Raw genomic sequence first — 17,384 nt, forward strand, 5'->3', positions numbered from 1 at the left:
AGGTGTTCCACAAGATGTTTAAACTGCAAAATGACACTTGCATTACCTGTGAGCACTGTAGCATGTGAGCACAGTTTTCCAAGACCGTCTTGAGAAATACAACGAGTGACGAGCGATTGAGCAATTTGGGGGTGTAGAGTCAAGAAGGGCGAGGGCCATACATCTTGAGGATTTTGTGGATGTGTTTGCCAAAAGACACAGCAACAGGCAAATAAATCTGTATTGAAAATAATGTAGCCTAATAAAGCAGGGATATGAATAGGTTGTGAGTAGGCTATAGTAAAATGTATATTGTTGTCCATAATGATGTTTTTTGTTTTGTTTTTCATTTTTGGACATATTTCATATTTTTGTTTATAACAAGACACAGCAACAGCCAAATAAAGCTGTATTGAAAATAATTGTAGGCGTCTGTGTGGCGTTTTTAAACCTGAGTAGGCTTGTTCCCAGTAAATGTTTTGCTCCTTGCAATCAATGTACTGATTTCAAATTAAAGCTGTATATTTGTCTTTCTAAGGAAAAGGGCAACTAGCCCATTTGAAGAACAATCGCCTAGCACATGTATTAACAGATACATAACACATTAAAACAGGATTGTTGTGGAACTTAAAATGTTAACTGTACTGGTATTAGTCTATGCACACCAGATAAATAGTCACATTTAACTGTGAAATAAGAAACCAAAGTATATATCAGTATGCGATTCCTTAACTCTAATATTGACAGTTTCCAACTAGCCTATATACTACAACAGCATAATAGAATTCCTGAAATTCAGTGACGGCTTTTGGTTTTGGTGTGCCACCCCAAGATTTTCAGTGGCCCCACCCGGCCACCCACCCCTATGAACAATTTCTGGGGGCGCCACTGATTGTGCGTCTGAACAAATGAATGGGTGATGCGTGGTACTTCCGATTATCTTGTGATCTCGACAAATCAACTTTTGTTATATAGTGATCGTGAGATAAGTAAGTAGTGATCGCGACATAACGAGAGAATTCTTTATTTTGATTAATATGTCCCCTCTTGACTTCCGTAATGCCATGCTTTATTATAAAGAGGATTTTTTCTTTCTCATGAGTTCTGGTACTTCAGAGCTCCACTGTTCACCCCTCTCTCTCGCACTCACATTTTGCTCCGGCACCTCAAGATTGACAAATTAAGCACTGAACACAGGTAGTATAGAATCTGGCTAACCACCATATACTAAAATATACACACAAACCACCAGCCAGCCAGCCATACACTGAGTGTATCAAATATTAGGAACACCTGCTCTTTCCACGACAGACTGACTAGGTGAATCCAGATGAAAGCTATGATCCCTTATCGAGGTCACTTGTTACATCCACTTCAATGAGTGTAGACGAAGGGGAAGAGACAAGTTAAAGAAGGATTTTTAAGCCTTGAGACAGTTGAGACATGGATGGTGTATGTGTGCCATTCAGAGGGTGAATGGGCAAGACAAAATATTTAAGTGCCTTTGAACGTGATATGATAGTAGGTACCAGGCGCACCGGTTTGAGTGTGTCAAGAACTGCAACGTCGCTGGATTTTTCACGCTCAACAGTTTCCTGTGAGTATCAGGAATGGTCCACCACCCAAAGGATATCCAGTCAACTTGACACAACTGTGGGAAGCATTGGAGTCAAAATGGGCCAGCATCCATGTGGAACGCTTTCGGCACCTTGTAGAGTCCATGCCCTGGCGAATTGAGTCAAAATGTGTGCAACTCAATATAAGTAAGGTGTTCCTAATATTTTGTACACTCAGTGTACATCACGAGTTAGATTATATATATTATATTATGTAGTTATTATTTAAGAGCATTGAAGATAAATCACAATTTGTAAAAAAAAATAGAGGTAGCTAACTAGCAGATTTACATCAATCATCAACATCCCTCTTTTCCCGATGTCAATCATGTCTTTCGGAGGCACTGCAGCTAACTAGCTCGCTTACAATTTGTGATGGGTGAGTGTGTTGCTGAAATAAATAGGCCTATGCTCAAAAATGTTTGTTATTAATTTTGAGATCTGAATTATGAAAGTCTTATATTTGGGGTGAGGGGGGGTTGGGTGGGGGGCTTTGTTCATTTTGAGCACCTGCTCCCTGAAAGGTCTGTGCATGGCACTGACAACAACCCTTACCCTTAGACCCTTCATCCTCAGATTTACAGGTGGTTCTGACATAAATATGAATTGGGGGTGTCCAATATCACAGAACAGAATAATCGACCTTGCAGGGTTGCACTTTATACAAAACACTTATGTACAGAGCCAGAGTAGATTGTCTATGAGGCCCCACAGACGCATACTACAACGCTCTGTCTAGGAAATGCTATCCTGCTATTGATGCTTCTGCTGTACTAAAGTCTGAACTCTGACCTCACACATGACCAGCCCTGAGAGCCATCAGACATATACAGTATCACTGATTCCAGCTTCCTCCACGTGTAAAAGTGTTAGTCACCATCACTACAGACGCGCCCAGATGATTCAACCATGCAGAGAGCTCTGGCTGAGAGTGTGCCGGTCAACCTCTAGGCAACCACTTTGTGTAATATTGACTGAATGGGAGGAGCAGCATCTCAGATAAAGCCCTTGCAGAGCCTCAGAAGCCCCATAATAAAATACTACAGGCTGCTGCCTGCCTGCTTCTTCCCCACCCGCGAGTGCTGAAGGAGGCAGGAACACGTGCATGACAAAAGACACCTGGTGGAGCGAGGTGAGGTCGTGGCCAGTTTAGGTGGGGGCGAGTCTGGCCGGTGTGGTGGTGAGTGAATGTGGAGGTCCTACTCCTGGGTCAGATCAGAGCGTCAGTGTCATGTTGCGGAGGAGCCACTGCTGGGAGCGGCTGCCTGTGCAGTCTCTCAGGGTGGGCACCATCTTGTCCTCCTCAGTAGGCATGTCCAGACATTGGTTACTGTTGACATGCAGCAAGGTCAGCCGCTGGGGAGAGAGGCGCAGGCAGACAGGCAGAAACAGGCACACACACACACACACACACACACACACACATAAACACACGGATGAATGAGCATTACGCACTAAACACATGGGCACTGCAAAAAGTGAGCTGCGATTCTGGCCTCTGCTCCACCTGCAGCCAGAGAGATGGTTTCTGGGTAGATTAGATTACAGATGAGCACCACTTCAACATATTTTAAAATGGATGTTTTCCACCCACTCATACAGATTTTGCAGTATCTTCCCCAGCAGCTTGTATGTGGATTACACTTCATTTACAGAAACGTCATCACTGGGTATCGAAATGATGCAGACTTGTGTTCGGCCAAATAAATGTCAAACCTTTCAAAATAAATGTTGTGATAAAAAAAAACAGATGCTCCTGAATGTACCCAAGGACTTTCACCTCAGGAGGATTAGTTTGGTAGAAATCAATCTTTTGAGTGCCGTCACAACGATGCCTGTATTCCCCACGTCGATACCTAAGCCCCAAAACGAATGGCAAGGAGAGGAGACATAAAAGCTCTTAATTAACCACTTATGGCCACTCTCTCTCTCAAGGGTAATGTACTTAGCCAGTTTATACCTCCGTTGGCGGTCGTTACTCTTGTCATAATGACCATACAGAGTGCAGACGGCAGAATCCAATTCTTACCGTTATGGTTTTACTTTTTAAGGACGGAAAATGCAATTCTCTTTCCAAGAGCCATGACATACATTGTAAAACGACATCAAAAAAGTATGTAGGTCTGTGAGGGGGGGGGGGGGGGGGCAACAGCCCAACCAGTAGTGTAACCCGTCAGAACAGATTACCCCATTATGAATCTCCAGCTCATTGTGTGTTGTGTTTTCTTCTTGTTATCACCATTTCAATTAAATTCAGGCCAATTTCTCTCATGAGATGACCTATTGGTAACAGAGAGGGATTCCCCCCATTTACACCTTGTGTTCTGGCCTGTAAGCCCGTGGCATATGAGGCTGATTCTCTTGTTCTTCTCACATACTCAATTTCACACGGACAGATTCTGTGAGAGGGGCCATTGATTTGAAAATCAATAGGTAGGCTACTGAAAGGAGATGGGAGGAAATGGTTGGGAATCAGACCGACTTGAACGGTGTCAGGTGCTGCAGATGTGTGTGTGTGTTCATGTGATACAGCTCTGTGTGCGTTGGGACACCAGTCGTCGTGCAGAGCCATTGTAGAAGTACAGTAGAGAATGCTCAATCTGCAATCTGTCCCTCCTTGTGTACCGTACAGTAGAATAGCAATCAGATGAGCTCGCAACTTTAAGGTAATAGAGTGTTTGACATTAATAGCTAAACTTTTAATAGGAAGACAGACTATTTTATGTTCTTTGGCACATCATTCACACATCCCAGGAGGTGTTTTCCAAAACAATGTGTGACTGGTACACACTAAATCAAAGTGACACCTTGAGACCAATGAGGATTGATTTTGTATTATAGGTTGACAGAATGCTAGAATCCTTATTCCCCATTCCTATTGCTTAAGGGTTTGATTAAATGCAATGAGTTTCCTTCCAGGCAGTTTTTCCTGGCCATTGTGCTCTCACCTCTGCTTTGCTCTTTGGGGTCTAGGCTGGGTTACTGTAAAGCACTGCGCGACAACTTCTGATGTAAAAAGGGCTTTATAAAATCTATTTAATTAATACACTTTCCTGCAGTGTAACTGAGAGGCATAAGCATTGTTACCGTCAAGTTAAATGAAAAATCATTAGTAATATGAGGTTTTAGTAATAATCAATAAATTAATACAGCACATGACTAAGAACACACTGATTCAACGATATAAAATGGTTCATACGTAGACTTTTGCAGCAATGATTGTCTTTGACTTTGAGGCAGTAGCGGTGCGTGGGTCAAATCACCAGGGAAGTCAATCCAGAAAAAAAAGCCATATTAAAACCTGTGTTGTGATAACTGCGTTGTTTGCTCTATAATCTGTTAGTTCCTATACCTTAACACCGTGATATGTAGGCCTAAGGCCGAGACAATAAGACGACGCAGTGGCAGAATAAATTCTATTAATACACATTTGTTTCATCACAAAACCGGAGAGCAACATTTATCCGGGGAAGTCCACAAAACATATTGCATGTAACAAACAGTTACATGACCTACAGCATGGTCAAGCAAGTTAATGTTTCTGACATTTTCAGACAACTAAACAGCTATTGAGTTAGAGTTACAGCAAGTCGTAAAGAAAACAGGAGCTGCCTCCACTACTCCAGCTCCATTTCAACTTCAACTGTTCAACATCTAATCACCTATGCTTAGTCTAGGACAGTGACAACTAAAAGATACCAAAAACTATTCAGTCCAATCAACGTAAGCTAAATATGATGTGGCTGTCCATGGTACTGATTTTTGTGTGAGTGTGAGTGTGTGTTGTGAGTGTGAGTGCATGCAAGTAGAAAAAACATGTTGACTCACCCTACTTGTAGAGAAGCGCCAATGCCATCCTCCTCTTTCATGTTGCCTAAACGGTCTATGACTCTGTCATACAGTACACACTTTTAGTTTTTGTTGTCCTAAGCTACCAGGCTAAAATACTTGCTCTCTAGCCTAACTTCCTTTCATGGTCCATGATGCTCCAGGCCAGCTAGTTAACATTAGCCTACTACATCTAGCTACATGTTGAACTTCCATCTTCTCAGGCCAGGGGCACTATGTATGAAATTATGGTTGGATCACAATTGCCATCATAATCATTGGCAGTACGAAGGCTTATGTAAAACCACAAGTTCCTATCTCCAACGGTGGTTAATTTAGGAAAGGGATGAGGACAACAACACAACAAGATGCAACAATTCAATTTTTCTCTGTCAATAAGGATGTTTGGCTTGTGATGTGATTGGTCTTAAACCAAATCCAAACTGGCTTCCCTTGACACTTTTTTTTTGGTGCGCCAGGACCACACACAGCTGAGCTCACGTAGTTTAGCTCAATGCTGATTGGCTATTATTTTATATATTTTTATCAAGTGAGGCCAAATGCTTGCTGGCTTCCCTTGCATTCAATGCTACGGGCGGCAACAATGCCATACACTTTCTGACCAGATCCATATACAGCCTTTATATTTTGAATGGGTAGCACAAACCAAGATGGTTTGTATGTGATTGTGCATATTTGAGCTTGTGCTTCCTTCAATGCAACAATACACAGAAGGGTCTCACATTTACTCTACCTACAGTGAGTTTGGAAAGTATTCACACCCCTTGACTTTGCCAACATTTTGTTGTGTTACAGACTGAATTTAAAATGGATTAAATGTCACTGGCTTACACACAATACCCCATAATGTCAAAGTGGAATTATGTTTTTAGAAATGTTTTAAAAAAGCTAAAATGCTGAAATGTCTTGAGTCAATAAGTATTCAACCCCTTTTTTATGGCAAGCCTAAATAAGCTCAAGTGTAAAATGTGCTTAACAAGTCACATAATAAGTTGCATGGACTCACTCTGTGTGCAACAATAGCGTAACATGAGTTTTGAATGACTACCTAATTTCTGTACCCCACACATACATTTATCTGTAAGGTCCCTCAGTCTAGCAGGGAATTTCAAACACAGATTCAACCACAAAGACCAGGGAGTTTTTCCAATGCCTAGCAAAGTAGGGCACCATTTAGTAGGGTAAAAAAGAGAAGGCAGACATAAAATACCCCTTTAAGCATGGTGAAGTTATTAATTACACTTTGGAAGATGTATCAATATACCCAGTCACTTCAAAGATACAGGCATTCTTCCATACTCAGTTGCCAGAGAGGAAGGAAAATGCTCAGAGATTTAACCATGAGGCCAATGGTGACTTTAAAACAGTTACACAGTTTAATGGCTGTGATAAGAGAACTGAGGATGGAACAACAACATTGTAGTCACTCCACAATACTAACATAAATGACAGAGTGAAAAGAAGGACGCTTGTACAGAATAAAATATTCCAAAACATGCATCCTGTTGGCAATAAGGCACTGAAGTAAAACTGCAAAAAATGTGTCATAGAAGTTAACTTTATGAACTTAAACTGCACTCAACGAGCTGTATACGGCCATAAGCAAACAAGAAAATGCTCATCCAGAAGCGGTGCTCCTAGTGGCCGGGGACTTCAATGCAGGTGTCATGACTCTCCTGGTCGAGGATCCAAGGCCTCAGATCAGCTTGGCAAATGGCTGACAGATAGCCATACCCATCTCTATCCCACAAGAGGAGAGGGGGGCTGGGCCAGTTTTATGACACCTCACGCCAATCGTAAATCTTATGCAGCAGAGAACCCTTGCCTGCTCTTCAGTATCAACCAAAGGAATGCCTTTGTCTAGAGAGACTGTTACCCGCTCAAAAAGTGAATATTGGAACAATATTTCTAAGATAGGAATGTTAGGAATGGTCAGTGGGGATCTAAAGAATAATCATGTCATATTGTTGTTCATTTTGTGATGTCATTAAAAACTGTATAACAAAAATACTGTAACTTGAAGAGCTTTCACACTGTATGTCAGGTTTACATCCTTTACGCTGTGTAGGAAATATGAAGAACAATGAAACTGTTTTTTATTAAGATAGGAATGTGATTTATTTTTCTAAAGAGATCATAGTTTTCATGTGTCTTGCACATTAACCAAGCCACGCCCCGAGTGAGGTCAGAAGATCATGTCAGTGTGATGAAACCGTCCTTTTCGACCAGAGTGCTTAAAAGGACTCGCTAAGAATTAACATATCAGACCAGCAGACGTGAAGCGTGAGCTAAACGTTACAAATGCTTGAAACTCCCAGACCAGAAAGCGTGCAGCTGTGGCTACACGTTGAAATGGTTGGAAACTCAAACTCAACACGAGGTGTAGAAGAGAAATTCACTTTACACAAAGCTGTGCATGTAAAGTGATCTAGAACCTTGACTATCTACCCGAGGAAGAAAATAAGCTAAAAGCTCACCTCAGTCAATCAATGGTACATCTGATTAGCTGTCTTACGTCAGATATCGAGAAAGGGGAATCTAAATGACTATCCTTCTACAATCATCACCATTGGAGACCGGACCACTAAGAAGAAAGACATTGTGACCTCTGGTGGACAACCAAAGCCTTACACCTATCGAGCCATTCCCCATAGAAGGATTGATTGGTTTCAACAGAGAGACGACGAACAAAGACATCTACACGCAAATACATTGCATTTCTTACCCAAATGAGCGGCGGCTTGTGTGTAAGGTCTATGGTTACTGTGAGCGTAGTTTCCAACTGTACGATAAATGTCCCTTTTTCCCCATCTCTCTATTTTCCCCATCCCCCTTTCCATCTCTGTATAATAAGCCGTCATATCTTGTCAGTCCACTAGGGACACTTGCCTCATGTAAGTGTGTATGTGTATTCTGTGTTATTATTTAGTTAGTTAGTAAATAAATCCTTAAATACATTTATGTAGAACTGAATAATGAGAAAAGGATGGGGTTCTTGCAGATTCAAGAAGTCTGCGAAGTTCAGAATGAGACTGATATGAGGTAACGATTAATAAACGACTGCTATCGACATATCTTATAAATATCCTCTTGAGTTTAATTCGGGAGATGATAACTCATTAAACAACTTATTTTGTGGTGCCCCAAATTCCTAATGAGTTAATTGTTACATGATTAATTTAATCAAGTAACAATTAAATATAGTTGGTTGATTCGATAAATAAAAATCATCACATTAATCAAAGTCACGTCACAGGCAAACTTTAATCTGTTTTACCTAATTTCTACCAGCATGTCACATGTGCCACCAGAAGAAGAAAAAAGCTCTAGACCACCTTTACTTCACACACAGACACACATACAAAACTCTCCTTCGCCCTGCATTTGGCAAATCTGACCATAGTAGGCCTGATCACCAACAATGATGAGACAGCCTATAGGGAGGAGAACCTCTAATTCAACAATCTCTACTTCAATGTGAACAAGACAAATGAGCTGATCGTGGACTACAGGAAAAGGATAACTGAAGACACCCCCATTCACATCGATTGGGATGCAATGGAGCGAGTCGAGGGCTTCAAGTTCCTTGGTGTCCACATCACCGACAAACTATCCTGGTTCAAACACACCAAGACAGTCGTGAAGAGGGCACAACAATGTCTACTCCCCCTCAGGAGACTGAGAAGATTTGGCATGGGTCCCCAGATCCTAAAAAAGTTATACAGCTGCACCAACGAGAGCATCATGACCGGTTGCATCACTGCCTGGTATGGCAACTGTTCGGCATCCGACCATAAGGTGCTACAGAGGATACTGGCCATCTGGCCCAGTACATCACTGGGGCCAAGTTTCCAGCCATCCAGGACCTCTATACTAGGCGGTGTCAGAGGAAGGCCCACATTTTTTTAAAGACTCCAGCCACCCTAGTCGTAGGCTGTTTTCTCTGCTACCGCACGGCAAGCAGTACCGGAGTGCCAAGTCTAGTTCCAAAAGGGTCCTTCACAGCTTCTACCCCCAAGCCATAAGACTGCAGAACAATTAATCAAATGGCTACAAGGACTATTTGCATTGACCTACCCTTTATTTTTTTTAACACTGCTGCTACTCGCTGTTTACTATCTATGCATAGTCAATTTACCACTACCTACATGTACATATCACCTCTATTACCTTGACTAACCCGTACCTCCGCACTCTGTACTGGTACCCCCTGTATATAGCCTTGTTACTGTTATTTTATTTGTTTTACTTTAGTTTATTTAACTCTTATTTTCTTCACGCTGCATTGTTGCAGCCTGTAAGTAAGTATTTCACGGTAAGGTTTACACCAGTTGTATTCGGCACATGTGACAAATTAAATTTGATTGGATTAATTTGATATGTCCTGAAAGCAAAAGGCATTATGTTTCGGGAAAATGTTGGTGGCTGCATCATGTTATGGGTATGCTTGTCAACGGTAAGGACTAGGGAGTTTAAAAAAAATGGAATAGAGCTATGTACAGGCAAAATCCTAGAGGAAAACCTGGTTCAGTCTGCTTTGCAACAGACACTGGGAGACAAATTCACCTTTCAGCAGGACAATAAGATAAAACAAAAGGCCAGAGTTTTTAAAGATATCACGAAGAACTGCATAAGTGTTGCTAATGCTCTCCACTTTCTGGAGGACCGAGTTTTGACATCAGTAGAATGCTCAGTGGAAGCAGAGTATGCTAACTAAGGAGATAGGGACTATTTGAAGAATATAAAATATAAATATAGAAAAATATGAATCTAATATCATCCAACTCGGAATTGTATATCAGGAACTCGGGCCACTTTCTAGAGCTACAACCTGAAGATCAATGACATCATCATGATTAGACCTTGTTTTTTCAGTTCCCAGCACCATAAATCCCGAGAATGCCAGACTTTGATGACAACATTTGCCCACGAAGGACCACCGTGCCACCTTCCTGTTCAAGTGAGCACATCACAACAAGATGAGTCCAAAAATGTCTTGTATCCTGCTGCATAAATTATGTAATATGCCAGGGAGATATGTATACTGTAGCTAAGAAAATAATACTAAGTGTATGTTGTGTAGTAAGCTGTTAGTAAACCATGTGCCTCACCCTAATAATTTGGTCTATTTCGCCTACTGTTCTGACTACTGTGCTGACTGTTCTGACTTGGTTGTGCACATGTAGCCTATAACCTGTTTTAGAAATGTAATCATTGAATTTTGTAAGAGCTTTCATTGTCTGCATATATGCCCCCTTTATTTATCCAACGGTTGTGACTTGGTGTACTGGGAGAACACTGTAAGAAGGGTCCATGTTCTGAATTCTGTCGCTGTTCATTTCAAAAGTTCTTAACAAATAGTTACATTGACTACGTCCAAAGTCGCTCCCTCATTAACGTCTTAATCAAAATTTCGGATGGCCTCTTATCGTCCCCTTATGCCATCGTTTGTACATCTCAATTGTCAATAGAAACAACATTTGTTTAAGCAAGTCAGCCATATCAGGTATGTTTATTTTTAAAGGCAGGAAATGAGGTTGAATTAACTGTTTCACTGCCAGACAAGGCTCCACTGATAGCCAGGAGTAGCAGTGGTAAGATGTTGGAACTGCTGTTGGGACAGCTTTATGTAGGCCCTAACAGTTTATGGGCACCGTTTGTCACCGTGAAAGTGCAATTAATGTATTGTTTAGGGTTGTGTAGTGGCTTTGCTGGAATTCATCCCACTTTTTATCTTTTTTTTTGCCCCACCAAGATTCACATGCTAAAATTTCCACTGCCTTGGAGTAAGGGTAAAGGGTAGGAATTTTCTCTGCTATTCACTTTATGTTTTAATTATTATTTTGGGTATAGGGGAAGGTCACTTGTCTTTTTCCAAATGTTCAGGGAAGGTTGGTAAAAATGTATTTTACTGAAGGGAGGGTCACCCATTTTAATTTCAGAGAGGTACGATATTCTCCAGGTACAGTATCCCTCATTATACATAACGTACAGTCCCTTATCCAGAAAGACCCACAGCTGTAATCACTGCCCAAGGTGATTCTAACATGTATTGACTCAGGGGTGTGAGTACTTATGTAAATGGTTACTTCTGTATTTCATTTTCAATAAATGTTCAAAAATGTGTATGTTTTCACTTTGTCATTATGGGGTATTGTGTGTAGATGGGTTAGGAAAAAAAAATATTTCATCAATTCAGCTGCAACACAAAAAAAGTGAAATCAATACTTTTTAAAGGCATCACACAGTGCATCTCTCTCTCTCTCTCTCTCTCTCTCTCTCTCTAACCATTACTTCACTGGAGGGGGAGATGACCTGAGCATTACAGTAAAACCAACCACCTAGGCAGGTTTTCGTGCCAAGGTTTAAAAAATACAACATTCTGCTTTTAAAATGTATAAAACAAATTCATGTATTTATGTCCTCAAAACTATAGCTGTCCAAATAGTATTACACTATCAAGCCAAAATTGTAGTATCTGCCATTATAGTCCGGTACCTGTAAATAGGCCTCTGAATCTCCACTACACTAAAGCTTATTTATTAATCATAAGAACATGTCTGGGGCAATAATGGAGATGCTATTTTTGCCATCCCTGAAAGATCCCGCCATACTTCAGTGCAGAAAAGACAGCATGAAGAAAATATAAGAGAGGAGGAAAACCAATCCATATTTAATGAAAATATTAGACATGTGAGGGACGTGTCCTCTCTGCTCATAATTATTTCATTGCTCCTCAGTGGCAGTAAAAACTCCCATTACAGCTGTTGCAGTCCCAGAGTGTGGCTCATGAGCTCTGTGTCGTGTGTGTGCACAGCTGAGACCTGCTAATTAAATGAAGATGGTCTCCAAGAGCCGGCCCAGGGTGAGGAACATTTATCCTCTATGTCTCAAAGAGTCGGCGGCAACCTGACAGATGCAGGATCCCTTTTAAATGTGTGTTTGTGCTGACACTAACAACGCTTAAAAACAGAGTCTGGCGTGTAACAAAAAATCTACACAGTACCAACAGATTCAATAGAAATGTGTTTCTTGGCATTCTGCCATTGGAGGGATCCACGGCGGTTAGATAGTGTGGCTGTTCAGTACGGATTGACCAAGTGTGTATCACAAATGGCACCCTATTGCCTTTATAGTGCTCAACTGTTGACCGGGACCCATAGGGCTTTGGTAAAAAAGTGATGCACTATAAAGGGAATAGCATGCCATTTGGGACACATACACTGTCTAATTGTGGTCCCAATATTGTCTGTTCAGAGAGCGTCGTGCAGTGTTAATCTCAAGGACAGAGACTACGGTAGGAACAGAACAGGGAATGAGGCCATCTGACAGCAGGCTGCTCTAGCACCTTCAGGTTTACAAAGAACAATAACCCTGAGCGCAACTCACCCAATTTAACCAACAGTATTCCGAAAAGGAGAGCACACAGCAATGAATATGTTCTTTACCAGGCAAACGTCAACTGCTTAACAGACAAATAAACTCCAATGAATTACAGAGGTACTGTAGAAAGGTAACTGGCTAAAGTTAAGGGAATGACAAATAGAAATACTGTTCATATATCAAACAGAAGCCGGTAGCTTCTTGCATCCAGACTCGATTCAGTAGATGTATATAGGTAAAATGGAAATGAGTGGTGATTAAAATTCAACCCTCAGACACTGAGAACACGCTGTGTGCTGAACACAGCTGTTATGAGGCCATAGGAGTGTGTTCAAAATGCAGCCCTCACTTTCCCAAGGCCAGAGCCATGAAAGCACAGCTCACAATGAGGGATCACTTCAAAAGAGCTTGTAAACAAAGGCGAGCCCATTTCAATTTGCCCATCGCATAGATAATCAGCTAAACATAAAACCACCTCGCCTCCTCAGCTCTCATCCAATGAGGGCCTCCAGTGAATTTTCGCATCTAAAATAAAATATTGATGTAGGAAAATAAATGTAAAATGAGATCGAATTTGGTGAAGGAGGAAGGCTGTCTTGCAGATAGCGTTGTGTATACAGCACCATCTAAAGCTGTCGAGGGACGTTTATTATTGCCCAGTGTGCCTCTGTGTTCCTGTCGTTATGCATTCACATCAAAAGGCCAGTGGTAATCGCTACTGAAACTTCTTTGCGTGGCAGACTTTTACTAACGTTGGAAAAGTCCAGCATCGCAACAAGCTGCAGCTCCAAAAACATCTCAAAGCGGAGGTAAAGGAAACGAACATACTGTGAGGTAAAGGAGCTACTTACTAAAGCAAAGTTGAACGCATATTCCGCCACAGTCATACAACTCCAGCTCTACAGGCTAGACAGTACACACAAGACGATTGCACACTAGCCAACTACACCATTGGTTGCTGGTGAGCAGAGATAAAGCAGGACGGGCTAATTTCAAAGGCCGGAATTCCATTACAATAAACCCTTCCTCCGATATCTCCGACCACCAGCCACCACTGGACTACACACTAGACGACATACTACTCACTAGACTACTACACATTAGAACACTACACACACTACACACTAGAACACTACACACTAGATGACATACTACACACTAGATGACATACTACTCACTAGACTACTACACATTAGAACACTACACACACTAGAACACTAGAACACTACACACTAGACGACATACTACACACTAGATTACGACACATTAGAACACTACACACTAGAACACTACACTACTGCACACTAGGACCTCCACAAGGTCTGGTTGTACAGTAAGTTACTGACCTGTGGTGGCCCATGCAGGAAGACAGCCCCTACAGAAAGTAATCGGTGGGGCTGTAGTACAGCTTCCTAAACACCTCCAGCCGGGTGAAGTTCCTCAGGACCCAGGCTTGCAGGGGGCTATTATTACAGTACTCCACCGTGGGGCGCCAGCTGCCGTCCTCCAGCCTGCTGACGGTCAGACACGACTGTGTGATGATGTGGAGGAACGTGTGCTTCTGTGGATGGACATCCGGATGGAGGATGTCATGCATGGACATGAGGAGATGGGAGTGGTGAGTGAGAAACGCTAGGAAAGAGCCAGACTCAGGCCAGACAGGCCCAACAACAAGATCACCAACAGTACTGTAGACTTACAGTGGGGCAAAAAAGTATTTAGTCAGCCACCAATTGTGCAAGTTCTCCCACTTAAAAAGATGAGAGAGGCCTGTAATTTTCATCATAGGTACACTTCAACTATGACAGACAAAATGAGGGAAAAAAATCCAGAAAATCACATTGTAGGATTTTTTATGAATTTATTTGCAAATTATGGTGGAAATTAAGTATTTGGTCACCTACAAACAAGCAAGATTTCTGGCTCTCACAGACCTGTAACTTCTTCTTTAAGAGGCTCCTCTGTCCTCCACTCGTTACCTGTATTAATGGCACCTGTTTGAACTTGTTATCAGTATAAAAGACACCTGTCCACAACCTCAAACAGTCACACTCCAAACTCTACTATGGCCAAGACCAAAGAGCTGTCAAAGGACACCAGAAACAAAATTGTAGACCTGCACCAGGCTGGGAAGACTGAATCTGCAATAGGTAAGCAGCTTGGTTTTAAGAAATCAACTGTGGGAGCAATTATTAGGAAATGGAAGACATACAAGACCACTGATAATCTCCCTCGATCTGGGGCTCCACGCAAGATCTCACCCCCTGGGGTCAAAATGATCACAAGAACGATGAGCAAAAATCCCAGAACCACACGGGGGGACCTAGTGAATGACCTGCAGAGAGCTGGGACCAAAGTAACAAAGCCTACCATCAGTAACACACTACGCCGCCAGGGACTCAAATCCTGCAGTGCCAGACGCGTCCCCCTGCTTAAGCCAGTACATGTCCAGGCCCGTCTGAAGTTTGCTAGAGAGCATTTGGATGATCCAGAAGAAGATTGGGAGAATGTCATATGGTCAGATTAAACCAAAATATAACTTTTTGGTAAAAACTCAACTTGTCGTGTTTGGAGGACAAAAAATGCTGAGTTGCATCCAAAGAACACCATACCTACTGTGAAGCATGGGGGTGGAGACTTCATGCTTTGGGGCTGTTTTTCTGCAAAGGGACCAGGACGACTGATCCGTGTAAAGGAAAGAATGAATGGGGCCATGTATCGTGAGATTTTGAGTGAAAACCTCCTTCCATCAGCAAGGGCATTGAAGATGAAACGTGTCTTTCAGCATGACAATGATCCCAAACACACCGCCCTGGGCAACGAAGGAGTGGCTTCGTAAGAAGCATTTCAGTCTCCAGATCTCAACCCCATAGAAAATCTTTGGAGGGAGTTGAAAGTCCGTGTTGCCCAGCAACAGCCCCAAAACATCACTGCTCTAGAGGAGATCTGCATGGAGGAATGGGCCAAAATACCAGCAACAGTGTGTGAAAACCTTGTGAAGACTTACAGAAAATGTTTGACCTCTGTCATTGCCAACAAAGGGTATATAACAAAGTATTGAGATAAACTTTTGTTATTGACCAAATACTTATTTTCCACCATAATTTGCAAATAAATTCATAAAAAATCCTACAATGTGATTTTCTGGAGAAAAAAAATCTCATTTTGTCTGTCATAGTTGAAGTGTACCTATGATGAAAATTACAGGCCTCTCTCATCTTTTTAAGTGGGAGACCTTGCACAATTGGTGGCTGACTAAATACTTTTTTGCCTCACTGTATATTCCAAAAAAACACAATGCCACACAACCCATCTAAAGGGTAAATGGACTATGTTGGAGTGTTGCTCAGAATGGAACCACCTTTGCCTACAATCAGAAAATCTACAACCAGATTTCCTAGTTTGATAAAAGTGGATGGGAGTTGGTGGGATGGTGGCTCTGATATTCTATAGTCTTATGAAAGGAAGAGCAGGGAGGGATTGAGAATAGGAGGTGACTAGAGAGATGGCTCTGACCAGTGCTTGAATTGGACTGTTACATACTGGTACTGAGTACCGGCACCTCGAATTTGTTACTGCTTGAGTACCAGTACCTCTTGAAGAAAATTGGCTTAAAAATATTGCAAAGTACCCGCACCTAAATATAAATGGGTACCCAAAATGACTACCGACAGCTATGTCAGTCCAATTCAAGCCCAGGCTCTGACCACCTGGAATATGGAGATGATGTAAAAGTCAGGTATTTCTCTCTGTCTCTCAGATGCTGAAAATGATGACCATATGAAATGTTAATGGTACGGCTGGGATCAGTAGTATCGTCTGTCACACTGTTCCTAAAAATAATCAGGCCGTTGACAGAGGCATTGAAACCTCACTGCCGTATACGTCAGGGACATTTCCTAACGCATGAATTATTCATGTTTTCATATTACATATTTAACTAAAGCACAAAGTGTAATACCTGGATCTCTCACAGGGTTTGTACAGGAATAGATGAGCCTGGGGGCTTTTCAAAGTTGACAGTGACATGAGAGATCTTAATCAATGACAGGTGACACCATACTGGAGCAGGTAGCAGGGGGCGCAATCGGCCATTTGCGTGGCTGAATTGTAGAGGACATTTTAGAGGCCCCCTTAGAGATATATTTTTTTATGCCAATTCCCTGCAGTTCTACACATTTTGCCATTAAGCTGAGAGAGAATGTTCCAGTTTCAAATAACATTTTATGCGATTCGACATATTCTGCAATGGAGCTGAGAGAAAATGTTGCAGTTTTAAAGCAAATGTTCTGCAATTCTACGCATTTTGCCATGGCTAATTGTAATGAACATGAGGGGAGACAGAGAGCTGGGTTTAAGTGCAGGGCGCAGCAGGTGTTTATTGCAAAGGACCACAGGAGGAGGCAGGTAGCTGGGTCCAGATGCAGGCAGAAGGTCATACACAGGGGGTCCAAAGGGCAACAGTACAGGCAGGGAAAAGGCTAGTAACATAGTCCAGGAGATCAGGCAATAGGTAGATAACAGGAAATCCGATAGGCTAAGGTACAGGCAGGGAAT

The 17,384-nt window shown here is 42.0% G+C and overlaps 1 protein-coding gene across 3 annotated transcripts in view; it reads right to left on the reverse strand.

The window, feature by feature from the left end:
* Positions 1 to 987: 987 nt before the first annotated feature.
* LOC110501526 (polypeptide N-acetylgalactosaminyltransferase 13) overlaps positions 988 to 17,384 on the reverse strand; it is a 69,202-nt gene continuing 52,805 nt past the window's right edge. For 2 of the 3 annotated variants that reach the window (XM_021579170.3, XM_090215683.1), the window contains exon 12: positions 988 to 2,951. In XM_021579170.3, coding sequence (XP_021434845.1) covers positions 2,811 to 2,951 — 141 coding nt within the window. In that variant the 3' untranslated portion in view covers positions 988 to 2,810. Of the gene's footprint in view, positions 2,952 to 14,162; positions 14,389 to 17,384 lie in introns of those variants that run through there. The other variant, XM_090215684.1, reaches the window with a different exon arrangement.

Source organism: Oncorhynchus mykiss, chromosome 22, assembly GCF_057628025.1.
Source record: "Oncorhynchus mykiss isolate SJ-2025 chromosome 22, ASM5762802v1, whole genome shotgun sequence".
NCBI lineage: Eukaryota > Metazoa > Chordata > Actinopteri > Salmoniformes > Salmonidae > Oncorhynchus > Oncorhynchus mykiss.